Source organism: Artemia sp. Qi Xiang Cuo, chromosome 13, assembly GCF_049724085.1.
Source record: "Artemia sp. Qi Xiang Cuo chromosome 13, ASM4972408v1, whole genome shotgun sequence".
Taxonomy (NCBI): domain Eukaryota; kingdom Metazoa; phylum Arthropoda; class Branchiopoda; order Anostraca; family Artemiidae; genus Artemia; species Artemia sp. Qi Xiang Cuo.
In genome coordinates, this window is record NC_142806.1 from 13,452,856 (window position 1) to 13,480,741 (window position 27,886).

The following is a 27,886-nucleotide window of genomic DNA, read 5'->3' on the forward strand; positions in this document are numbered from 1 at the left end:
TAAAATTCTACTCTAGAAGGTTTTTAAATATTTCTAAAGCACTAATTGATAGAGCACTAAAAGCATCAGAATTGACTATAGAAGACAAGTTAAGTCATGGGAAGATGTTTTTGAAATCCCCCTCCCCCAAACTCAAAAATTTTACTTAAGAAGCTTTTCAAATATTTCTAAAGCCTTAATAGCTAGAGCACTACAAATATCAGAATTGATTTCAGAGGACAAATTATGTTATGGGAAGATGTTTTTGAAATACCCTTCCCCCCAAACTCAAAATTTTACTTTAGAAGCTTTTTTGAATATTCCTAAGGCACTAAGACAGAGCGCTACAAACATCAGAATCAACTTTATAGAGCAAATTATGCTATGAGAAGATGTTCTTGAAATCCTCCTTCCCCCAAACATAAAATTTTGTAAAATTCTAGCTGTCTTTTCCATGTGGGGGGGGGGGGGGATTTTCCCCAAGTGCTCTTGAACAAACATCAGTACTGGAAGCATTAGAGTTTCTGCCAAAGTGAAATTTAGGCCACCTGGGTCTAAACAAGCCAAATTGTTGGGTCAACCATGTGGGCCCAACACTTGGATATTTGCATCTGTTAGGAGGCAACTAGGCTATTTCAAATGCACAAAAAGCACATACTAAGTTGATCCATCTTTCCAATATATTCATGATCAAATTCATTGTTGTCTTTGTTTAACTACTCCCTGCCCTTGAACAATGAAACAATTATGAAAGCTGCAAATGATACAAGTTATACTAACAAGTTATAGGGGTGATTTTTCTGTGGGGAAAATTTTCGGCAGGGGGGGAGTGTTTTCAACAGGAGAATTTACTGTGGGGAGGGAAGCTTACAGGGATGAACTTTCAAAGGGAAACTATATTTAAAAGAATTTACCGGAATTCTGATGTAAAAAACCTAAAACACTGAAAGGATAGGCCTAGGCTATATACATCAAAATAGGATAATTGGTATTTCCAAAAAGAGGTTATTGGAAGTAAGTCGATAGACTAGTAATTTCAAGCGTTTAATCTAGAATAATTTTAGTAATAACTATATTGATGCATATCTTAGATTCTTAACTGTTCATTGGTATACACAACTCTTCTCAATTCCTCTTTGGTAACAAGACGTGAGGGTTTTAGATTTACATAATTTTGCCCATCCAGATACTGGTCTTTTAACCTACATTTGCACATTATGGGGATGAAGATAAACTTTATTTCTAGTATAAAAGTGAGGTTAGCTTAACCCCCCCCTAATGTGCAAATATAACCTGAATAGGTATATACAGGGGTGGGGGTAAAATTAATTCGCAACAAAAATGATTATTGAAGGCTACTGATGTACTGAAGTCCTAGAAATCCATGCAAGTTTGGAGTGAGTGACATTGGACTTAGGCAAACTGAATAAAAAGCGTCCTTAACTCTATAATAATAGAAATTGCGGTTAAGTCAAATATATAATACCTACCATAAAAGATTAAAAGTGGTACAGTTTCCCCATCCCACCCAGCTCCGTGTGTTGAGTTAATTATTTGATTAAAATGAAGAAATATTGGGGACAGTGATGCCAGATGCCTGACTTTAGATGGGGCACAAAGGGAAGCGAAAATACGTCATCGGTACATTTTCACCTGTGATTTTCACTATATATTTTTTGGGTGGAGTTCGAAATTAAGGAAAAAATTAGATCTTGTAAGGATGAGTGCAAAAAAAAGAAATTCAGAGACAATGCTATCAGATAGTATGAATTTCACTTTTCAGAATACAAGAACTCAAAATTGATAGGATTCAGTCTTCATTGACAGATTTCGACTCCATGTTCTGAAATCTGGAACAGTGAAGCAATTCTGAATGGTTACATACACTTCTGCAGTCGAAATTTTTTATTCATTATTTGTCAAGTCTCCTGCTTGACAAGAAAGATATTTTCCTTTGTTTTCTGGTATATAAGAGAATCAAATAAAAAACTGAATTAAAGAAGATCTAACAAAAATAAAATACTTGCCAACATATAAAGTGGTATTTTACATTACCTTCTGACTAATATACTGAATTATTCTCTGTCAACAATATAAATTGTTTTAAAAAGAAAAGCTGTGAGACACAGTCAAACTTTTGCGTAAGGAGCAAGGGGTTGAGGAGGGGGCAGCCCCTTTCATATATAGGATAATCTCTGTTCGTTTAAGTCTTAATGTCGCTCCTTACTTTCAGCTAAATAAACTTTCTTTTAATTTAATTTCTGAATGTTTTTGAGTTAGTGCAGCTTTTATTTTGCCTCATCGTACATGAATAATCGAAACGAAATTTGCGTATTGATTTTACTTTTTTTTGCTAAATGGCTTTCTCGAAATTTTTCTCTAACTTAACTTACAAATTAATTTACGTAACAAACTTCTAGATTTATTTATTTTTATTAAGTATATTAGGGGCTGGGTCCCTAATCAACACCTTGCTCTTTATGCTAAGTTAAATTGTTGTTCCAATTCTTTAAGAATGATCTCTAAATCATAAAGGCTGTTAATTTGGATAAATAGCTGTGATGAAAGGACGAACGAGGTAATGAGGAGAGGGCGAACCCAATCATATACGCATTAATTTATGTTCGTTTTAAATTTTAATGTTGTTCCATACGTTCAGTTGAAATAATTGTTTTATTACTATTTAATTTCTGATCTATTTTTAAATAATGCTGGCAAATCCGGCACCCCCTTTATAGCAATGTCCCTTCCTCCTTGAAAACTTCCTACATGGAAAGATGCGCCCATATGATACCCCACCCCACCTCCAAACTACCAAAAAATCCCCCCTATTTATAGAATAAATAGCTCTGATGAAAGTACAAAAAAAAACTTAAGGTAAAGAACAAGGTAATGAGTAGAGGGAGAACCCAATCATATACATATTAATTTATGTTTGTTTTAAATTTTAATGCTGCTCCCTAGGTTCAATTGAAAAAAATTGTCTTTATTATTATTTAATATCTGATCTTTTTTTAAATTATGCTGGGAAATCCGGCACCCTCTTCATAGCAATGTCCCTTCCCCCATGAAAACTTCCTACATGGAAAAGATCCTCCTATGGAACACCCAACCCAACCTCCCAACTACCAAAAACATCCCTCCTGAAAACTTTGGTATGCTTCCCAATAACCAATTACTGAACTTTTCGACCTCGCTGAACAAAATGGGTATCTCAAAATTTTGATCGGATAACTTTGGGGTAAAAAATGAGCTTGGGAGGGGACCTAGGTGCTCTTCTTTTTTTTTGGTCACTTAAAAATGGCACTAGAACTTTTATCTTCCGTTCGATTGAGGCCTCCCATGACATTCTAGGATCACCAGTTCCATATGATCACCCCTGGGGGAAACAAAATAAACACGCGTCCATGATCTTCCTTCTGTAAAAAAAAATACAAAATTTCACATTTCATTTTTGCAGATAGGAGCTTAAAACTTCTAAAGCAGGGTTCTCTGACATGCTGAATCTGATCGGTGGGATTTTCATTAAATTTCTATGACTTTTAGTTTGTGTTTCCTCCTTTTGATGTAACCTATACATTTGTAATCAGCATAAAACCTGATTGTTTTAATGTATCTACTACTACTACTACTACTAACAGCTCACCGCAGCACCAAGCCGCCTGAGGCAAACACAGCTACGCACGCTCCTCCTCCATCACAATCTATTCAAAGCCACCCTTTTTACACCCACCCACGAAGTTCCCATTTCCTTTAAATCTTTCTTTATGACGTCCTCCCACCCCAGACGGGGACGACCTGCTTCTCGTTTATTCCTAGATGGCTGGCCGAAAAGAACAATCTTTGGCAATCTGTCATCTTTCATCTGCACAACGTGCCCTAGCCACCTCAACCTTTGTTTCATTATAGCCCTAGAAAGCGGTATTGAACCATCATTATGTATCATAATGTATCTATTCGTATAAAAATTCTGTTTTTAAGGTTTCGGTTACTATTGAGCCGGGATGTTCCTTACTTACAGTTCGTTATAACGAACTGTTTGAGAAGATTAATAATAGAAAACATTTTCTCGACAAAGGCGTTGCTGATGGGTTTTTGGAAGACAAAAAGAGCTGTTTCTCTAAAAAAAATTTACAAAATTTCACATTTCATTTTTGCAGATAGGAGCTTAAAACTTCTATAGCAGGGTTCTCTGACATGCAGAATCTGATGGTGTGATTTTCATTAAAGTTCTATGACCTCTAGGGGCTGTTTCCATTTCCTTTACATCTTTTTTTATGACGTCCTCCCACCCCAGACGGGGACGACCTGCTTTCCGTTTAGCCGTAGATGGCTGGCCGAAAAGAACAATCTTCGGCAATCTGTTATCCTTCCTCCGCCCAACGTGCCCTAGCAACCTCAACCTTTCTTTCATTATAGCCCTTGAGAGCGGTATTGAACCATCATTATCTATCATAATGTATCTATTGGTATAAAAATTCTGTTTTTAGAGTTTCGTTTACTATTGAGCACGGGTCGTTCCTTACCTACAGTTCGTTATCACGATTGGAAATTTCGATTGGGAAACACACGAAACATTCACGATTGGGAATTTCGATTGGAAATTGGAATGGCTAGTGCCCTTTTTAATAGCTAAAAGTGATAGAAGGCAGCTAACACCCTTTCCACGCCCACCATTCCCCAAAACACATCCAATCAAAACTTTTAGAATCGTGAGATAGCTATTTTATTCAGCGTAGTTGATTTCCAGCTAGATATTATGTATTTTAGGAGCGCAATCCCCCCACACCCCTCAGGGCAAGGGTTGTAAGTTATGCCCTGGGGGCATATAAGGTTTGTATAGAAAACTGTGTCGTAGAAACTTCAAAAAAGGCCCATTCGATTGGAAATTCAAAGGCCTAGTGCCCTTTCCATTGGTCAAAAGTGATTTAAATGCAGTTAACGCTCCTTCCACTCCCACCTTTCCCCCAAACACATCCAATAAATTTTTAGATAGCCATTTTGCTCAACGTAGTAGAAAGTTCTGGAAATTGCCATTTTGTTCAGCGTAGTTGATCTCCAGATAGAAAGTATGTTATTGAGGAGGATATTCCCCCCAGAGCCCTCAGAGCAAGGGTTGTAAGTTATGCCCTGGGAATATATATTTTTATAGAAACGGTTATTATAGGTTTTTATAGAATCCATTGTCGTAAAAACTTCAAAAAAGGCTCATTCGACTGTAAATTCAAATGGCTAGTGCCCTTTTTAATAGTCAAAAAGGGCAACTAGCCCCCCTCTCACGCCCACCTTTTCCTCAGAAAGTCCAATCAGAATTTTAGATAGTCATTTTGTTCAACGCAGTTGAAAGTTCTGGAAACTAGGTGTTTGAGGATGACACCCCCACAGCCCTCAGAGCAATGGTCATAAGTTATGTCCTGTGGGCAAATAAGGTTTTCATAGAAAGAATTGCCGTGGAAACTTCAAAAAGGGCTCATTTGATTGGAAATTGAAATGACTAGTGCACTTTTTAATAGTTGACAATGACTGGAGTGCAACTACCCCCCCTCTCACGCCCACCATTTATCCAAACACATCCGATCAAAATTTTGAGCTAGCAACTTTATTCAACGTAGTTAAAAGTACTGGAAACTAGGTCTTTGAGGATGACAACCTCCCCCCCCCCACAGCCCACAGGGTAAGGGTTATAAGTTATGCCCTGGGGGCAAACAAGCTTTTCATAGAAAGCATTGTCATAGAAACTTCAAAAAGGATCCATTCGATTGGAAATTGAAATGGCTAGTGCACTTTTTAAAGTTGAAAGTGATTAGAGGGCAACTAACCCCCGTCTCACGCCCAACATTTTTCCAAACACTTCCAATCAACATTGCCAGATAGCCATTTCGTTCAACGTAGTTGAAACTTCAGGTAATTAGGTCTTTGAGGATGATAGCCCCTCAGAGCAAGGGTTACAAGTTATGCCCTGGGGGCATATAAGGTTTTTATTGAAAGCTTTGTCGTAGGGTGCATTCCATTGGAAATTCAAAGGGCTAGTGCACTTTTTAATAGTAGAAAGTGATTGGAGGGCAACTAACCCCCTCTCACGCCCACCTTTCCCCCACGCACATCCAATAAAAATTTTTAGACAGCCATTTTGTTCAACCTAGTTGTAAGTTTTGGAAATTAGGTCTTTAAGGAACATAACACCCCCCCCCCAGCCCTCAGGGCAAAGGTTTTAAGTTATGCCCTGGGGACATATAAGGCTTTTATACAAAGTTTTGTGGTAGAAACTTCAAAAGGGTTCATTTGATTGGCAATTGAAAGGAATAGTACCCTTTTTAGTAGTCGAAAGTGACTGGAAGGCAACTAACACCACTGTCACGTCCACCATTCCCCCAAACACATTCAATCAAAGTTTTGAGATAGCCATTTTGTTCAGCGTAGTTGAAAGTTCTAGAAATTATTTATTTGAGAATGACAAACCCTCCACAGCCCTCAGGACAAAGGTTGAAAGTTATACCCTGGGGTCAAATAAGGTTTTTATGGATAGCCTTGTCGTAGAAAACTAAAAACGTAGAAACATAAACGTCAAAATGGCTCTTTCAATTGGAAATTGTGAGGGATATTACCCTTTTAGATAGTCTAAAGCAACCAGAAGGAGAATCCCCTCCCCAACGTCCTTCATTTCCGATTAACATTTTGATTTGACCATTTTGTTCAACGTAGATGAGAGGTCTGGAAATTATGTCTTTGAGAATGACAACCCTTCCCCCATACCCCTCATGACAAGGGTCGTAAGTTATGCCCTTGGGGCATATAACACTTTTATAGAAAGTTTTGTCGTAAAAACTTCAAAAAAGGGCTCATTAGGTTGGAAAATGAGAGGACTAGATCCTTTTTTATTAGTCGAAAGTGATTCCACGCCCCCTCCACGCCTATCGTTTCTCCAAACACTTCCAATCAAAATTTTGATATAATCATTTTGTTAAACCTATCAGAAAGGTCGGGAAATTGTGTCTTTGAGGATAACAAATTACCCCAGCCCTCAGGGCAAGGGTTGTAAGTTTTGCCCTGGGGATATATATGGTTTAGTAGAAAGTATGGTCAAATAAACTTCAAAGGGGGCTCACTAGATTGGTAATCAGACGCTCTAGTGCTCTTTTTAAGAGTCAAAGTGATCAGAGGGCAACTACCCTTTCAAGCCTATACACACCGTCATATTGTTCCGAAATGTATCTAATAGAAATTTTGAGGTAGGCATTCTATTCAAAACAGTCTAAATATCATATTACAAGGCTTTTGGGGTTGAAACAGACCCCAAAGATTGCGGGCAAGGGTTGTAATTTATGCCCAGAAGGATTAAAGGTTTTTATGGAAGGGATGGTTATTTAACTTCGGAAGACGCTCAGTCTTTCTCCCTGAAAAAGACAATGTCAATATAAAACGAACATAAATTAATCAAGAAAACTTTTTAAACAAAATGAGTTTTTCAAAAATAAAGTAAAGAACTCCATTAAACCAAAAATGAAAAAAAAAGAATCAAATGATCTACCAAGCATACAACTACCACAAATCATTATCAATAAATAAATAAAACTAAAATAAGTCAAACTCAAAACGAGCAGAAATTAATCTGAGTAGGGTTTTAAACCCTATACTTTCTAAAAGCCAGAATATAATTTGTACTTTGATGAAAAAATTCTTTTAAATGTTTTCACCAGTAACTTTAAGAAAACAAAAATTAATTAAAGTTTTAAGGAATAAATATCAGCAAATGTATAATAAACTGAAAATGTACATTTTTTCAGCAAATTCATTTCAATTTTTTTCATTAAAGTACAAATTATATTCTGGGTTTTGGAAAGTATATAGTTTAGAACCCTACTCAGATTAATTTCTGCTCGTTTAGAGATTGACTTAATTTAGTTTCATTTATTTATTGATACTGATTTGTGGTAGTTGTATGCTTGGTAGATGATTTGATTCTTTTTTTTCATTTTTGGTTTAATTAAGTTCTTTACTTTTTTTAGAAAGACGTATTTTGTGCAAAAAGTTTTTTTGATTAATTACATATAAAATTCACTAATTATAAACAGTAAAACTTTTAAAATCTTAATCTTTTCTTGGGGGGGGGGGGGAATCAGCAACGACGCAAATGGTGAATCGTAAGTACTTTTATGGCACAGTGTAAAGTTTCAAGGGAAAGGGACGCCATTGCTGCATTATAGTGACAGGGTCATGTTCCACGCCAACCTATTATGAAATTCACAAGTATAAAATTTTATTTACTTCTCTGCTGAATCACACCATGAGTAATTACGTAGACAGGGGAGGATTGAATATTTTATTTATTTAGTGGTTTATTGTTTATAATTAGTTACTGTTTATTTGCATCATAAAATTTATGTTTTGCTGTGTATTCAATTGTTGTTGTAGTTTATTAATTTCGTTTATTTTATATGGTTTATCAGCAGTAATGTTATTCATGTGAATGTTTATTTACCACAAAACATTTATTTGTTGTTTTTAATTTATTTTGTTGATTTTATAAGAAAAGTTAAATCTACTACCTTAAAATTTTGACTTGACTGAACCCTTGGTTTTACATCAAATTAGAAGCTTGATTAAATTCAGGCTTGCAGCAAGGCAAAAGTGTACCAACTAGTATCATTAAACCGAGCTCGAATCAAGTATCTACTGACTTGTGAACGAGCTTAATTTAAGTTTAGCTTAACCTTGCAAATATAGCTTAAAACAAGATTGAGTTACGCTTAAGATCATCTAGAGTTTCAGTGAACCCTCGTTTTACCTTGAGTTACAAGCTTGTTTTAAGCTTTGATTCACAGTAAGATAAAGAGGAACAGCTAGGAGTCTTGACTCTAGCCTTTGGCTTGATTTTCAGGAACTCACTGAAGCGCTTTGCATATCAAGCTTGAATTTTACTAAATACCATTTGATTTTTAATTCCTCTTGATTTTGCCTTGAATTAAAAGCCTGATTCAAGCCTCCTAGCAGCAAGATAACCTAAACGTTTCTCAACTTTCTGTAAATCAAGCTTTATTTAAGTTTATCTGTTCTGCACAGCTTGAATCAAGCAATTTCGCTAGTTTGAGGAAAACAAACAAAAATACAAAAATTACGAGTACCTCGACATAAGAACCTTTTTTTAGTGTTGGTTCTTTTCTAATATATATCGCATCGATAATAACGCATCGTATCGTATCATAACATAGTATCTTCTCCTTAACGAAACATATCTATAATATTCCCAAAAGTTTACATCAAACTGAGTAATAACTTCAAAATATGCGTTTCCCATATTTGTGTCGGAATTTACATAAATAGATCCTCCTCGTCTTGTTCTTCAAAGAGCCCTGAAATATAAAAAGGAATAAACGAAAATGTACACGAAAAAGGAAAAATAGATCATGGTGTGCTAACCTCGTCTGCTGAAAAATACTGGCTAATAAGAAGAAGAAAGGAATAGTTTTAGCATTTTCGAGTTCCGTTAACGTAAAGAAACATTAAAAAGATTAACTGCAAATAAAATGAATGCTTTAATATAAATGCCAAAACTACGGGACATTAGCCCCTCATCTAGAATTTGAAAAATACATTCCTCTTTATGTGTTTTTTTTTTTTTTTGAAAAATGACTTTTTGGTATTTTCATAAGAAAATTGACAAAATCTCTCAACCAAGATTTTGGAGCATTTATTTTGTCCCCGCCTCCTAATTTCTGTGAATTGGCACATCTGCTTGTATGATGTCAAGGTAACAGCCCCAGAGCCTTGATTCTGTGTTTAGGAACATCTTAGGGAAATAAATTAAGCTTTTTTCTTAAAAGTAAGTAAGCAATTAACTGAGGCATAACTTATTTATTGTGTTATTCCATTAAACGATGAAATAAGAACCAACCTAACCTGAATGTCAGTCCAGATTAAGATTATTCGAGCTTTCTGAAAATGCTAAGACTCCTGAATACATAAATTCTGATCAATTAAAATCATTCTTAAAAGACAGATTCTCATCAAGAAGAAAGCGCAAGAATCAAACATAAGAACCCTACTACTGAAAAATTCTTAGTATGATAAATGCCATCATTTCAACAATAGCTCAATTGAAAGCATCATCCAAGAACATAGGGAATTTCAGGAATGCAGGATCAAATAACTGGAACACCTAAGGAGAAGGGCAAATGACTTTTTCTTGACTTGACGAATTGGTTGGACTTCCTGTAAAGCTTCTAAAAACTACTAAAAAAAAAAAAAATCTCATGCTGACCAAAGGTCTGCGTTGCGCCAGCACCGATCTCCTGATTCAATATCTTTTGACGGAAGTTCAATGCGTGGTTGGGGGCAAATCATCCGACTCTTCCCGTTACTAGACTTCCATTTGCACTTTACTGAAAACGGTTTATCAGTGTGTTATATATTTACCATAGCATTATCATCAGCAACACAATACCAACATGACATGACAAGGGTAATCAAGATATTGATTACCCTTGTCAAAGCAGATGGGGTATAGATCACCAAGGGCAAACCCAGTGAGACTTGCAAGAAAAATAATCCACTTAGAACCATTTAAGGAAAGGCTACTAGAATAAATCCCTCATAATACTACCTCAAACAAGCCTGCTAAATTTAAACAAGCCTCAGACATAGTCCTTTCAAGAATAGCGATCATCAAAGGCAACAAGAACATCCAATGAAGGTCAAGTAATATTCTTTTTGTACAAAAATAACTAGGATTACATAGACGCTAGCAAGCTGTTAGTTTCTTTGTTGTCAACGAAAAAATAAGGTTATTAAACATATAAAAACAGCCCCAAACATAAAATTGAGCCTTGAGGGCCACCACAATCAAATTCTCAAGGCAAATGAGTGGATGTTTGATAATAAAGTCGTCATGATGGGCAAAACCCACCAACAAACATACACACACACACGATATAAAATAAGCTAATGTTTAGATATTATTTTTTTTCTTTTCTTTTCCGTGAAACATCAACATTCAAAAAAAAGGAATGTGAACTACAAATTTTCAGAATAAGAAAAGATTCTGAACAAGAAAACGTTCCAAAACAGCATATCTTTTTTGAAGATGAAGCACCAAAATTTTAGACAAAACTTAACAATTAGAAAATTATTACAACAACTGTGACCGATGAAAGAATGTAGCTGGCATAAACGCCACACTACAAACCTAAAAACAAACATCTAAACAATCAAAGTTTGATGCACAGTATTACAAACATAGCGAAAAAATCTGGTAGAAAATATAAAATAAAACTAACGTTTCCAGATCCCCTCATTTCTGGCATTTTGCTAATTTTTATTACTATGACTTAAAACTGGATAAAAAAAAAGAAATCTTGAAGCAAAACCTTTGTTGCAGAGAAATGTCAACATAGCCGAAAACCCTCCAAAAAAAAGGAGAATAAAAACCAGTGATCCTAAGGTCCTCATTTGTTGCATTTTATTATTTCTTTTTATTATTTCATTTTATTAATATTGTGGTTTAAAACTGGTTACATCATTGACTCCAGAAAATCCAACTGACATCCGAATTTTCCAACTGTTTTATACCAAGACATATTTTCGTAAGGCTTGGTCGGGAGGTGCAGTACCAAATTCTTTTTCAAAAATAAATTTTTTAAGACGAGGGTTCCGATGTGGGTTTGGGAGTAGCTCATTTTGAGGCTTGGACCGACCACCAAGCCCCAAGTACAAGCAAAACAACAGACTTTCTTGCTCTTTGTGTGAAACTTATGATTTTCAAGGCCAAACGGCACTGGAAGATATAGAGTACAGGTCTTCGTGGGGGGGGGGATAGTACCTAATAAGTTCTCATCCTATATATGTAAGAAAACTAAAAATTCATACATTTTAGGATAAAGATGGGTGCGTTGTACCTTATTGAAATAATAACAGATGGGCAATACAGAATTAATATGGCAATACGCGAGCATAATAGGGTATAAGAGGGGGGCATATGGGTATAAGAGGCGGGCAACATATACGCACCTGAAGGTACTTAGTAGAGATTTGTTACTACTAAAAGACATTTAAAGTTTAACCAATCATACCTGAGGCAGATTCACAAGGGTATTTTTACAGATATTTTTGTTGGCTGATTACTAGGGCAGGGCTGTTGGCTTTCTCGGTTACTAGGTGTTACTAGGGTTTTTAGGTTACTAGTTACTAGATGTTGGATGATGATAGGGTAACTTTCATAGCAGGATAAATGCTGGCAATTTTTTTAAAAGAAAAATGTCGGCAAAATGTTTCTACGAACGCAAGAACAAATACAAGAATAGTAAGTTTTAGCAAGTCAAAATTCAATTTTTTATCTATGATTAGGCAAAATTCAGGTTTTATAAGCCATAATTTGTGCAAATTCACTAGCATATGTTTTACTTTTCAAATATACAGACAAATTTGAAAAAAAAACCTTTCACAAATATAATGAGCCAAACTTCAATATTCAAAATTCATACCTCGGGCAAATTCGCTAGCGTATTTTTTACAAGCGTTTTTATAAGCTGAGTACTGTGATGGAGAAATTTTGGATATACTTTTCAAGGCATCAATCAGTCTCTCTCTGGCATCTCCACTGTCAGGAACAATCCTGTAAATATTCAAAATAGAGTAAAAACCACAAAGGGTCAAAAGGGTCGACATCCTTTAGTCATTGATGGTACATAGATCACTGACAATTGTCCATGTCAGTTGCCGGGTTTTTATTACAGAGACAAATAGCAAGCCTGTCACCTAGCCTTGTGGCAGCAGGGATCGAACCCCAAATCCCCTATTGCTAGTAAGAGATTAATCCATTGTGCTGCTACAACTAACAGCTCACTGCAGCAGCAAGGAGCTGAAGACCAACAAAACTACGCACATTCCTTCTACGCAAAGAAGGGTTTAATTTGTAATATTCTCTGCTATATCTAGACATATTTTGTCTACTCAAAAATTTCTAAGGTGCATTTTTGTTGCGTTTTTACGAGTCGGGCGAATAATTCGAGAGGTATAGTCCAAACCCCGTAACCCCCCCCCCAATACGGCCTTGAGGATAGGGATTCAAGTTCTTAAAAAAGTGATCCTTCTCCTGAAAAGTTGTCATATCTTGAGCTAGGTTTACACGGGGGTCAAACTTCGCTTCGACTGCTGGATTTCGCTTCATCCAACGAAGAATATATTTTTTGCTGGTAAATGTTTGGTTCACTTTTGTTTTTGAAGCAAAAAAGTGAAAAAAAAAACCCTAAAAACAACAACATTTTAACCAACCCTTATGCCTTATCACATTATGAGGTTAAGGAATACATAGAACTTAAGCATCTGGTGCATCAATTTATAAACTTTATAGCACTAATTGAGGCGCTTTACCTAGTTCTTTGTGGTTAGCTAAATGAAGATTGTTAGGATACAAAATGTAAATTTAAAAATAAGCAATTAAATAAAGTAATTTTATGGCTGTTAAGAAATTCAGGGATCTTAAGATGTGGAAGCAAAAATATAGACACCTTACCTAATTATTTGAGGTTGACAAAGTTAAAAGCATTAGTATACAAAATATAAATTTTATAACCGAGTAAAAAAAGGTTTTATCACTGTTAAGTGATTCAGATAATTTAAAAGATCCAAGAGTGCACATTTAAAAGGTTAAAACTGCCCATCGTGGTTTTAGGAAGGGGCAGAGGATGTGGCGACCAAATTTTCACTCCTAGATCAGTAATCGAGAAGTGCGTGAGTCATTAAACCCCTGTAATCGTCAGATTTATAGATTATGATGAAGCGTTTGATTCAGCTGATGAGTCATAGAACCCCTTTAGTCCTAGGATTTGTAGATTATGAGCAAGCGTTTGATCCAGGTGATAGAAGAGCTTTAACGAAGGTCCTATTATATACCAGATAAATACATTAAAATGATTGGTGATTATCTTTAGTAGCAAATCATCTTGCAGAGAAACCAGTTTCTCCCAAATACCTAACCCTGCTAACTAATATATTTACTCTTACACTATTCATCCCAAAATCCACCCTTTTTGAGAGGAGGGAAGAGGAGCGTGCGTAGCTATGTTGGCCTCAGGTGGTTTGGTGCTACAGTGAGTAGTTAGTAGTAGTAGTAGTCAGTTTGGATTAAGGAAGCATAGAGAGGAACTAAAATGGATGATATCAACAAGGGGAAATCTTTTACCGTTTGATGATAAGACAAAGTATCAAGAAAGAGTTAAATCTGAGTCAGGTCCTTACTTTTCCCCAATGCGAGGAGGAGAATGACTGAATTCACTTTTTGGGTTTTTGTGAAGATTTAAATGGTCTGAGCGAAGAAAGTAAAGGCTTTTATTGTTAATAAATCTAGTATTCTATCGAACAAAAAAATAGAGCGGACCAAGTCCAGTTTATAAGGAGAGGAATATTTTAATTGGCTTGAAATTTCATATGATGCTAAATTTATTTAGTGAGAACTTGTAATGAAGTCATAAAAAAAATTTATAATATTTCTTATTTTATTTTCCGGTGAGAAGTCAGACCTGCCATCGATGGGAGTTCCGGCTCAATTTTTTTTTTTGGACTCATATTTTTACTGCATTTCCTGACCATGACAATTTTGTAGTCATTGTCAAAGGGGTAGACTCCTTTATTGAGCCAATGAGTATATTGAGCAATTCTATACTGGTCTCAGGTCGCTATTTCTGGTTGTTCTGGTTCTTGTATGACAATGTATAGGTATACCTTTTCCGTATTTTATCATTCTTTTCTACAAAAATCCACAGTTACTTAACTATATATATATATAAATATATATATATATATATATATATATATATATATATATATACTTAAATATATACTTAAATATATAAATACTTAACTATATATATATATATATATATATATATATATATATATATATATATATATATATATATATATATATATATATATATATAAGTAGCACAGTTACTTATTTTTGTTTACTGGGGATTGGCGTGGTGGTGGTAGTTAATTCAACCAAATTAACTAACTGATAAAAAATATATATTGCCCGCCTCTTATACTCATATGCCCCATTCTTATACCCTATTATGCCCGCGTATTGCCATATCAATTCTGTATTGCCCATCTCTTATTATTATAAATTAACTAACGTGATAAAAAATATAACTTATCCCGGGCATTTTAGTACACACCCAGCGGCATTTGAAGTTTTCTAATAAAAGGCATTTGAGAAAGAATGAAGTTGTACAAACATTTTTTCATACAGGTATTATAATAATATGAAAGATGTACATAAATCCCACCTCTAGGAAATAGAAGGGGGTTAAATACGTCAAAAGCATACTGTGAGATCAGTATTTTTTATTGGACTAATCTCTGGGGGTAACTACATAACAGTTAAGAAATAAATTAATTGATGCAAGATTTGTCGCTAGGTCCTACCTTAGGTCAATAGGTTAAAGGTTCAATACTTAGGGAGAGAGGTAGATAATACATAAACAAAATCAATCCTATGGAGTGTACTTTATATCAATCACTGGATAAAGGGAAGAATCCACTTCACCCTCCAAAGACTTTTCACCTATACCTTCTGTGTAAAGGCAGGTATAGGAACTCAATCATGTAAGATAAAACGCACAATATACAAAAAGAGCAAAAATTTCAGACAGTGAAAACCAGAAGACACTGCAAATATTTGGACGAGAACACTGTAAATACTTTGGCCAAAACTGCTGAATGAAAACAGTGCAAAACACATGCAAATATTTTGGCTAAAACCTCCCCTCAGTCATCTCAGTACGGAAAAGGAAAAATCAGTAAATAATTAAATCCAAAAACCTAATAAAAATAAAATAAAAGAGCTAATTAAAGAATAAATTCCAGATTTATACTATTTTTCTGAAGTCAATTTGAGCCAGTGTGGTCTCAGGACTTATTTGGGAACAACATAAGTATTAATAAAGAAAAGTAGTAAAATAATTCCAGGATTTTTGTACCTTGGACTAAGCAGCGCTGGAAGAAAACTTCCTTGATAATAGTTAATTCGAAAAATACTTGCTTCAATCAAAGTGTTTGGTATCTTCTCAGTTTTTTCGTATGATTCAACTGCCAGCTGGATATCTACATCAACTTTTGACTGTTTCTACAAATAAAACAAACTGTAGGGTAAATAATCGTCTTCCGGACAGATTTTACCAGACTTTCTAAAAATACTAGGAACAGTGTAAATGAAATACCTTTTTTTTATTAGCTACATGAAAATTATGCAGCCATATTTGCCTTAGAAAAAAAAGAGACTTCAATTTCTAATGAAAAAGACTTCTATACACAAAGACTTCTATATTAAATTCACAAATCTAAAAAAAAAATTAATAAAAAGCCAATTAAAGACTAAATTCAATAGTTCTACGTTTTTTTCTTAAGTTATTTTGAGCCAGTGAGGTTTCATAACTTATTTAAAAACCAATAAAAGCAAATAATAAGCTGATTTTCCAAAACACCAAGAACAGTGCAAATGAAATCCTTTTTTTTTTAATCTGCTACATAAAGAAAAATCAAGACTTAAGTTTTTAATGAAAAATACTTCTATTGCAGATTTGCATTTTGGTGGTAGCAGGCGAAAAATTTTAAGATATGAAACATGGAAGAGCAGAAAGAAGAAAAATACAGTAAATTATTAAATTCACAAACCTTAAAAGACAAAAAAGAAAATAAAAAAAGCCAATTAAAGAATAAATTAAATAAGAGAGAATAAATAATAATACGTTACATTAAAATTTTGACATCCATATTTCTTAAAAATAAGAAAAATTGGAATATCAATTTTTAATGGAAAAGACTTTTATGTGCAGATTTGCAGTTTAGAAGAATCAGGCGCAAAATTGAAAAAAAATGTGGGTGAAAAATTAGGGAAATATAATCTAAAAAATTAACTTAAGGTGGTATAGTTTTATATTGAAAGTACAGGTGTCTTTCGTAATCACCATATTGCTCATGTTTGAACTTTTTCGGGCGAAAAACGTCGTCAAATTTAACTAATTTGACGTTTTACTTATTAATTTTCACAGCTCAGTGTTGCTACAGTAACGAAAATGTCGAGCTGTCCAAAAAAAATTACAATTTTGAAACAACCAAAAAAAAGAATGTTGCAGAATAACTGATTAATGAATAGACCTAAATTGGATCCAGGGCAAAAATTTATTTTGTTTTGATGTCCTTGGTACTTCAAAGAAGGAAGCCGAACCAGGTGAATTAAAATTTCAAAATTCAGCTCAGATATTAATTTCAGAAAATCTCTGGAAGTTTCATACACCAAACTCTGCTGCTTATCATAAAAATTTAAAGAAAGTTTGTCCAGAAAGCGACTGTTTACTCTTATTAAACAAGCAATACATATCAATCGATTAAAAATAAACATAAATACATCCTAATAAAAAATATTCAAAATCGTACCATCACATGACACATAAATACATCCTCCAAACAAAAACGAACATTTCAGACTGTCAGTTCATTCCACATATGCATAATGTTTAGAAAACACATGCAAAGAAAATTGAACACAATCATATCTGGCCATAACTGTAATCATTTTTTTTTTGTTGGATGGTGATATGTGTTTACGTTCTGAATTTGTAAGATCTGTCTCAATATAAGATTTTGATTTATTTTCCTGGATCTGGTTTTATTCAAAAATAAATATATTTCTTTAATTTTCGTTGTATTTGATTTCCATGTTTTTTTCCACTGTATTGACCTTAAGCCCCATTTTTTAGTTGTTTTGTTTTTATTTCTACCATAATTAGTGCTAGATACTGTTTTTTGGAGGGGGAGGGTGACTAGACTATTGATGATCTTTTTCTTCTTGTTGTTCTGCTAGTATAGCAGATATTAAGAATAGATAAAGTTTGTATAAATTAAGAAGCAGCTGCATTCAGATCATAGGAAGCGGGAAGGATGCACATATTTGTATAAGTTCAAGTAAAGAGACCACAAAGTTAAAATACATCCAAGTTCAGAGCCCCTCTGGATCTATCAGTAGCCATAATAAGGACTAAATTAGAGAAGGGCGGAAATAATTGTTCACTGAAAATCAAATATAATCAATGAGGTTCCCCCTAAAAAACAGTAAGCACCCCTTCATTCTGATGCACCTACGACGCCCCAAGAAGATAGAGCCATAATTTACTTTTTAGTACCATTCAATATGATACCGTAATTTACAATGTTAAATATGAGACAATAACTGAAATTTGGCAAGGAAACATTATGTTTGTTCTGTAGTTCCCATAAGAAGTGCACTAATTCATGGAAAGATAAAACAGTTTAACCCTTTGATCCCTGAAGATTCCCTCAGGAAACAAGAATTTCTTATTATCAAAACTACACAAGCTATTCATTGTGCGCTAGTCAACGAGCTCTATTCCTGGTATTTTTCTCAGTTTATGATCATCCATCTTTGTTTGATATTAAGTAAAAAAAAAACAATTTTTTTTTTAACCTAAAGTGAGGAGCGACATTAAAACTTAAAACAAACAGAAATTATGCCGTATATGAAAGAAGCTGCCCCCTCCTCAACGCCCCACTCTTTATGCTAAAGTTTGACTCTTTCTCATAACTCTGCTTTTTAAAGCAATAAAAAAATTTAGCGTAAAGAGCGGAGCGTTGAGAACCGTACTGTAGATCTGACATAGAAACCGGCTGAATTAAAGCCAATGACTGTGATGGTTAGGATGAGTCTCAAGCTAATAGAGGTTAAGAAATCTGACCACAAGCCTCAGGTTTTCCTAATTCCAAACCAATGAGACAACAAGACATTGCTTGGAGGAAAATAGATTTTATCCAACCAGACTTTATATGGAAAGATCAGCTTTGATTTGACAAAGAAATGAGTCAAGTTGTTTTTTTACAACAAAATAATAAGCCACATATGCTATAGGACAAACACATATGCACTTCAAAAAGATGCCAAGCAGTTAGGCGCTCCTTTGGCTGACAATTAACGTTTCCTAGCATTCTTTTCGTTTACAGGAATAGTTAAAGTGCCCTCTTATTGCAGCTACTGGTCAAACAAAGCCCATTACTCCGTGATAGCTGATGCTATGTCACATGACAGATTTGAACCGAACTGATACAGAAGTATTTGTATTTCAATGACAATGTATCACAGAAACCTCTCAGAGACCCTGGTTTCAACAGGGTTCATAAAATTTATCCCTTGGTAGAGAAGGTTTGAACCATCTTCATGAAGATACACCCAGTAGAACACCAGGCCATTGATAAGCAAATAGTTTCAACGAAGCATTACAATCTGAAAAAAAAACACATACATGGGGATATAAGTTCATCTCTAGAGCGGGAATAAGTGGATTTGTTCATAATTTAGAAATATTTGCTGGCAAGGGATAAATGGATACAAGAGATTTTGGGCTGGTGCTGATTTTGTCCTCTGTCTTGTGAGGGGAATACCAAACCACATGAGCTACAAGCTCTTTTACAACAACTGGTTTTTATCACTAGACCTGGCCCAGACCCTAAATGACCAGGATACACTTACACTGGCTAATGGTAGGGTAAACAGGTTAAAAGGGTGTGCTTTGGAATTAGATGGCAAAATGAAAGTGCAAGGAAGAGGCTCGTATGACTGGCGGGTGGAACCACAGTCAAATGTTGCAGTGGTATGATAATAAGCTGGTTCACTTGATATCAACCTATGCAGCTCTAGATCGTAAATCACCTGACACATAACAGCTACTCAAGATGAAGACCTATCTGATCCGATGACATGCAAAAAAAGGATGTAAAAGTAAAGAGACCACGCTGTGTGAAGGAATATAATGGCTTTATGGCGTTGTTGATCTTGCCGATATGCTGATAGAGCTGTACAGAATTACGTTCAAGTCTGGAAACAAGTGGCACATGCGAATTTTCTTTTTCTTGTTTGACCTTTCCATAGTAAATGAGTGGATCCTGTATTGCAGGTGTCTTCCTACTTGACAGAAGCCCATAAACTGGCTGCAGTTCAAAACAGAAGTCGCACAAGCCCCACTATCTGGTGCATCCTCAGTGAGGTAGACCAGTAAATGAAGCTTTATACCAAAAGAAAAGAAAGTATAGTTGCCACCCACGAGATTCGACAAGACTTGACGGCCAGGAGCACTTTACTGATTGGGTAGATAGCAAACAGAGATGTTCAAGCCCACTACAAAGTGAAGTGTATTAAGTGCGAAGTGGCTTTGTGTTTCATGCCAAACAGAAACCGTTTTCTATCTTACACACTAGCTAGGCAATGTATGACAATATATTGTTAGGGCTAGATGTTGCCTGTGGGAACCATTCTGTAGTTTCTTCACTTGCAACAAAAATTTTTCTTCTTAACATTTTCGTTGCGGAAAGACCTTAAATAAAGCACATAAACACACACGGAAATTTTCCTCTTTTCTTTCAATTTTCAGTGATCAAAGAGCTAAAGATTCTAACAGGTAACACACATAGGATGTTACGTTAAAAAAAAACAATAGAAAAACAATTAAACGACATTTTACTTGTAAAAACCCATTGTGAAAAGTAACTATAAAGAGCAGGGCTTTGACATTTAATGCGCTGACACTTCAAGGTTCAAGCGTTTTTGCCGCTTTGTTTTTGCGAGACTTTCGGGAAATCCCCGAAAATTAATCACCGGGGATAGTGAAAACACTGAACAAAACGTAAATGATGAGCCAAAAGTAATGAAAAAGAGAAGTGATACTGAAGAAGAGATCTCAGCTCCCATTCTTGGGAGACATCTGACAGTTTATATGCAGCCATGGAATTCCTGTATTGTTTTAAAATCACTTTTCTTTGAAAAGACAGCGCAGCGGCGGAGTGCATCTGGCACTTTGACGATAAATCACATCAATCCAGCTTTTGTTAAGAAAAAAATTCCTCAGTGATAATTTATTGCACCCCTGGCATTGTGCGCCCCTAGGTCCGGGTTTTTTGGCAAATCATGGCCTTACAAAGGGATGAAAAGAGAGAACGAGAGAGAGAGATAGAGAGAGAAAGATCCATCTGTCCTCACACCTAATATTTTTGACGACTAATACAAGTAATTGTTATACAGCTGGTTGCTATCAATCGTGAAAATACGTAGATTTTAACAATAAATCATAAACCATATTGTCTATTATCAGTCTAATATTTCTATGACCAGCAGATATTTCATCAACTAGCTGATAGTTTTTACCGAACAAGATAACTAGGCGGTTAAATCGGTAAATCTATATACAAGCCATGTATGTATTAATAGTCTAGACTGAAGACAGCGCGGGTTTTTACAATTTCTTCCATATTCCCTTTTTCAATTTTTTCACAATTTCTTCCATACTCCTTTTTTCAAAGTTTCTTCCATATTCCTTTTTTTCACAATGTCTTCCAATCCCCTTTTTCCATTTTTTCCTTTACCCACAATTTCTCCCATATTCTTTTTTTCCATTTTTCCAGTTTTCACAAATTCTTCCATACTCCTTTTTTCCATTTTCATAATTTCTTTCATATTCCTTTTTCCATTTTTTCACAATTTCTTCAACACTTATTTTTTCATTTTTTCCTTTTCTCGCAATTTCTTCCATATTCTTTTTTTCCATTTTTCACAAATTCTTCCATACTCCTTTTTTCCGTTTTCACAATTTCTTCCATACTCCATTTTTTTCCTGCTCCTTTTCTTCCATGCTTACTCGTAATTCCATCAGTACTTGCTGCAGGATCAGAGACGGGATACAGGATCTGTGTCTGAGACGTTTCCTGGAAATTTTTCCAACGGAATTTCTTTTATGCCACCAAGGAAGGTTTCCAAGGGTTTCCTTCTAGGGGTCTGTAATACAGCAGTAAAAATTTATTTAGGTCTGACCGCCATTGTTGTCATCCTTTATGTTAGATGCGTGAAAATCCTTTGCCCACTCACGCAATGACAACACTTTTTGTTTATCTGGCCTCTATTCGGGCAATAGACTATTTATCTACCATGAACTTTATTTTCGCCACTCACAGCAACTAATACGACTATGTATTGAGATGTAACATATAGTTCAGCTTGCCATAATAAACGGTGGCGTCAATTCAGTAAAATTTAAGGGGGGGGGTCCTTTTGAAGATCTAGGGAGGGGATATTTCCATTTTTCAATGAAAATACCAAAAAAGGGTATTTTTAAATGAAAATACCCATAAAAAGATAGTGTCAAAATCTGGGGGGGGGGCTAAATATAGGGGACGGAGGAGAAAAAGCTAGGGGTCACATGTCCCCAATTGACTAATTCTTCCACATTAAAAAGAATAAATAGAAAAGGCAGACCATCAGTATACTTACCAATCTAACCAATCGAATTATCATTGATTACCTTTAAAGACATTTTTTAGGAATTTAGCCTCCTTATACCTTTTCAGGCAATGTTGAGCATTTCAACTTCACACATTCAAACTACATAATACATACTTTTATCTTTCAAGGATTGTCAAACATTTTGAGAATAACTTCAGTTATTGAACAGATTTCAAGGTGTGTTTTCAGAATTTAAAATCTTATATTTTGTTATCCATAACGTTAAAGAAATTTTGAATTTGAATATCTAACGCGGACTATTATCTTTCGACGACTGTAAAATATTTTGATGATAAATTCGGTTATTGAATAGATTTCCAAGTACGTTTTCAGAATTTAAAATATTATGCTTTGTTAGCCTTAACGTTAAGGTAATTTTGAGTATTTCAACGCTAACACGCTTTCAAAGTATCTAACACATACGTCTATTTTACACTTACCATTGGATGGATTTGCAGGTATATTCTCAGAATCTTAAAAATTCTATACTTTGTCAGCCATGACGTTAAGGTAATTTTGAGTATTTTAACGTTCACACACTTTCGACGCCTTTCAAATAATCTGATAATAAATTCACTAAACATTGGATAGATTTCCGTGTACGTTTTTAGAATTTAAAAATCTTCCACTTTGTTGCTCATAACGTTAAGGTAACTTTGAATACTTCACGTTCACAGACTTTCAAACCACCTAAGACATACACTTCGACATACACTTTGATTTTTCAACGATTGCCAAATATTTTGACACTAAATTTCAGGGACAACTGAGTGGATTTGCAGGTAAGTTTAAAGAATTTTGGTGTTCCTATTCTTTGTTAGGGATAGTATCAAAAGAAATTTTAGTGTTCCTACGTTTAAAAAGTGTTAAACAAATTAATATACCCATTTACCTCTCTATTGCTGTTAAGCCGTTTCATTTTTTAATAATAACTGGCCAAAAAACATATCGAGCGACAGACAAAATAAAAATAACTGGATCGTATACTATTTTGGGAAGATAGAACAAAACATCAGGTTCCCTTACCTCAAACACAAGATTCTAAGTCTGTTTACCCCTCCCCTTTCAGAAAAACTGAAAGTTTTAGTCGATCTCCAAGCCGTGAGACGAAACAGGGCATACATACCGGACTATGTCTAATACTCGCCTTTGATGAAACCTACTGAATGTATGTCATCTCTAGAATGAGAAGTAATCACTTGCCTTCATTCATCAGGCACAAAAAAGAAGAGTATAAAAAAAGACAATGTGACTAGGCTACTTACAGAAAACGGAGTGGTGTCAAACGCTTCATCAAGAAAATTGATCCTCTCCTTGTGTGTTTTGAGGAATTCACTAAGTTTATACTCCATTCCAGGTGGAACTGCAGGTGGATTTGAAACGTGAATCTGCTCAAAATAAAATAAAAATGCGACCATAGTTAGACAGAGCCGAAAGACTTTGGTTACCTAAATCTGTTACTTCTGTTTCAACTAACGCTGTTTCTGCGTTGTCATATTTTAATACATTAAAAAAAAAATCAAGTCAAATCAAAGATGTACAGAGCCAAGAAATTTTATTAGGGATCAGAAACCAGCTGCTTTTTTTTTTTTTTTTTTTTCCACAAAATGTTGGTAAATTAAATTTTTAATATAATTTTTATTTAAAGTCATCGGTTCCTTGTTATTCGGCTGTACTAACTCAAAAGAAGCTATGTTACACAACACAAATTATACACCGAAGAAACTGCCAGACCTATTAAAACAATTAAAACAGTGAAACAAATAAAACTCGAGAAACAAATAAAACAGTGGAAAAAAATTAGACCCATCGATTGGCCTTGCTTAGTTTGAAGGGTTGGAGTCTAGATATATACTTTTACAAAATAAATTCACTGAACATTTTTGAATTGCTGAGGCCAATCTGTTATCAAATTTTTCATTCTTTCATTGATTAACAATACTTCAGGAATAAAAACATCCTCATGTCAGCAGGGATCAAACAGTGGACCACGGATCTCCAGGAAAAGATCGATCCTGCTCCACTCATTTCATAAAAAGATCATGGTTGCAGCAACTACAACCTAATAAACAGTAAACCACGACCCAGAGTTGGCAAAATTAAAAAATACGAGCTTAAAAAAAAGCACCCAAAAATAACTACTTCCCATGTAACTCTATTTTTTTATTAAATAAAAAAAAAGTTTTTTAACTGAAAGTAAGAAGAAACATCAAAACTTAATACGAACAGAAACTAATACGTATATGTAAGAGGTTATCCCCTCCTCAATACCTCGTTCTTTACACTAAAGTTTGACTTTTTGTCCCAATTCTTTACGAATGACACCTGAAACACAAGGGACCTTTAATTAGAATAATAACTTTTGTATAAGTTCTAAAAATAACTTCAGCGTCAAGAGCGATATTTTGAGGACGGGGCCACCTCCCTCATATACGTATTAATTTATTTTCGTTTTAAGTTTTGATGTTGCTCCTTATTTTTACTGGAAAAAACTTGTTTTTTGTACTAAATTTCCATAAGAATCCATAGTTTGGCTTGCTATTTGTATGTTGGGAAAAAAAATCAACAATTTTTAACGACATATACCCTTTTTTATTTAATTTCATACCTCCTCAAGTACACCTGAATTATAATACTTAATACCATTCCCCCAAAAACTATATCAATGCTCTTTGACAACCTTCATACACTTACGCTCTTTTAATTGAGTTAAATTATAAAAGCAGAAATAGTAATAGTAGTAGCCCTGAAAGTTTCAACTTAGTATCCTCTGTAGTTCTTAGTGTATTGCTGAGATGCCTTAATGGCAACCAACATACACACAGTGTCTTTTGATTTAATTTTACAGCACAGTGGGCAAATTGCATAATTGTGGGGGTGACATACCCAATATCCCTAGCGATATAGTTACTGTACCGTTCAGCTATGCTGAACAAAATGTAGTCTAAAAATTTTGACTTGGTGTGTTTGCAAAATTAATGGGCTTGGGAAGAAGGCTTCTTGCCTTCCAGTCACATTTGGCTCTTAAAAACGCCCCTAGAACTTTTAATGTCCAATTGGATCAGCTTCTTTAAAAGTTTCTATGATACTTGGATACTATGATCCTTAAGAGTTTATGATACGCAGCGCTATCTATGATAGCGCTGCGTTGCGTATGATATTGCTTACATACCCGTTTGAAAACCTCCATGCATATAGTTTTATCGTTTAACTGAAACTCCCCCTTGACGTTCCCTAAAAGTTTCACTTTAATTCCCTTAGTGTCATTAGTTAAAGCAAGTGTCATTAGTTAAAGCAATCGTAGTAGTAGAATTAATTGTATACACATAATGCCTTCTGGCTAGTTTAAAATCCGCCAAAACTTACCCTGAAAGGTCCAACTTAATAATGTAAGGCATTCTTCAGAAATTGCAGTGACACCTGCTGGACAATATACATGCTCATAGGTGGTTTTGATTTAGTTCAGCATCCACCTACACATTCCTTGAAACCTTCACCTTAATACCCTTAGCTCGCGTAGTAGCGATAGTCGTAGTAGCAACAGTGGCATTAGTAGCAGCATACACATAGCACCTTTGATTTTCTGCAACCTCCTCCTCAGCACACGCTAAAAGTTTCAACTTAATACCATAAACCGTTCCTAAAGCATTGCTGATACGTCCTCTTGACAACCTGTATCCGCATAGTTGGTTCAGATTCAGTTTAATGCTGTTTCAAGATTCCCCAAATTTATCACCTTAAAGCTCTTAGCTATAGTAGCAGTAGCAGTACTACCAGTAGCAACAGTAGTAGAAGTAAATTAACAGTATTAGCTTTAGCTTGAGTAGCAGCAGTAATAGTAGTGGTAATAGTATGAGTAGAAGCAGTAGCATTAAAATGCAAATAATGTCTTTTGATTAGTTCAAAATCCTCCATAACAAGTCCTGTGAGTTTTGACTTCACAAACCAAACCGTTCTTAAGGTATTACTGATACACCTTTTCGACAACCTGCATACAGACCGCGTGTTATGATTCAGTTCACCTTCCCCCTCGATATACCCTGAAAAACTTATTTCTATACCCTTAGGCCTAGTTGTAATAGTAGTCCCAGTAGTAGTATTAGTGCTAGAAGTAGTTTTAACCGTAATAGCACTAGCACTAGTAGCAACAACACCAACTTATTGCTTTTTGCCAGTTGAACAACCCACTCATCAAGTCCTGGAAGATTCGACTTAATAAAATTAGCTGTTGCTATGACATTGCCGATGTACCCTTTTCCGATTACCTTGACATTGCCGATCACCTGTATATTCATATACTTGTTGATATTACCAACTTAATGCTCTTAGTCTTACAAGTAGTAGCAATACAAGCAGTAGTTGGGGTAGTATTAGCAGTAGTAAAAGTAGCAATGGTAGTAGTACTAGTAGTAGCGTGAACATATTGCCTTTTTTTCTTTTTTTTTTTTAATATAAATCATCCTCCATCCTCCCTACCTTCCCTCAACCCCATGACAAAACTAGAAGGAGTAGAATGCTGTACCCTTACAATAATTTTAGGCACACCATTTTAATCCTTCTTTAATAACCCACAAATAAACTACTAAATTCTTTTTGATACCCTTTTGGCTACTCAAAATTCATACATTAACCATTAGAATATAAATTAAATTCATTTATCTTAATACTAACTTCATTTCCTCAATTTTTTTTTTAATTTTACAATTTAAAACTATTTTTACTTTATAACATCTAAATCAAAAGTTAAAAATTAAAAACTCAATTTTACTCATCGATTCCACATCTTCTCTCTTCCCATACTCGACTCCGTCTCAAGTCATCTACATAACTTTCAAGCCAAACATTCGCCAAAGGAATTTTGACTTCCTTTTGACGTTTCCGCACTTTCCACACATGCATGCTAACACTAGTCACTAACAGACACAGTACATAGTTCCTTGGCTTATCTTTAACACAAAAGGACAGATTTAGAGCTTTCTTCTTTTCTTCTACAGACGTTGTTTTTATTCCTTAATTTTCTAATATTTCCAATAATCTTTGGGGTAATCCGACGTTCGAGGGGCATTGAATCAATTCTTGCATCAGTCCTTCAAGCTCTTCGTCTCCACACATTGACCAAGTAGGCTTTGGGTTTTCGATGCGTGCCTGACTCTTGTCACTAAAGGATAAGATTCCATAAATCATGCAGTACATAAATTCTTTCTGTTCATAATTAAACGGCAATTCACTTAGATTTGCCAAGAATAACTGGAAATCAATGAAGAGCCATTTTTCTCTAGCTATAATTCGGTTCTTTCTCACTTCTAAAAACATCCCGCGATACCTTCTTTAGTTCCTCCTTACCCAAGTCACAGCTCATTGGTCCCAATTCCTTTGCTTTCTTCAGAGGGCTGACAATCCATCGATGAGAGATTATATTTTTTTTTTGCTTAATGTTTTCACCTTATTTTCTGCATCCTCATATACTCTAGGGAGAATAAACCACTCTAGGGAGAAGAAACCACTCTAGGGAGAAGAAACCACTCAGTGGGAGAAACCACTGCCTCATAATTGCAGTTGATGGCTCCTCTT

General features: G+C 35.0%; 1 protein-coding gene and 1 long non-coding RNA gene across 3 annotated transcripts in view; both read right to left on the reverse strand.

Moving 5' to 3' along the window:
- Positions 1–1,517, reverse strand: part of LOC148944981 (uncharacterized) — a 33,105-nt gene extending 31,588 nt beyond the window's left edge. The window contains exon 1 of the long non-coding RNA XR_016142681.1: positions 1,470–1,517. This is a non-coding gene — a long non-coding RNA (uncharacterized LOC148944981). The remainder of the gene's footprint in view (positions 1–1,469) is intronic.
- Positions 1,518–9,198: 7,681 nt separating this feature from the next.
- LOC148944983 (Fanconi anemia group A protein homolog) overlaps positions 9,199–27,886 on the reverse strand; it is a 58,329-nt gene continuing 39,641 nt past the window's right edge. Inside the window, exons 8-11 of one of the 2 annotated variants that reach the window (XM_089099130.1) lie at positions 23,581–23,703; positions 15,957–16,102; positions 12,456–12,586; positions 9,199–9,329 (exon numbers count right to left, since the gene is read on the reverse strand). In XM_089099130.1, coding sequence (XP_088955256.1) covers positions 9,289–9,329; positions 12,456–12,586; positions 15,957–16,102; positions 23,581–23,703 — 441 coding nt within the window. In that variant the 3' untranslated portion in view covers positions 9,199–9,288. Of the gene's footprint in view, positions 9,330–12,455; positions 12,587–15,956; positions 16,103–23,580; positions 23,707–27,886 lie in introns of both variants that reach the window. The other variant, XM_089099129.1, reaches the window with a different exon arrangement.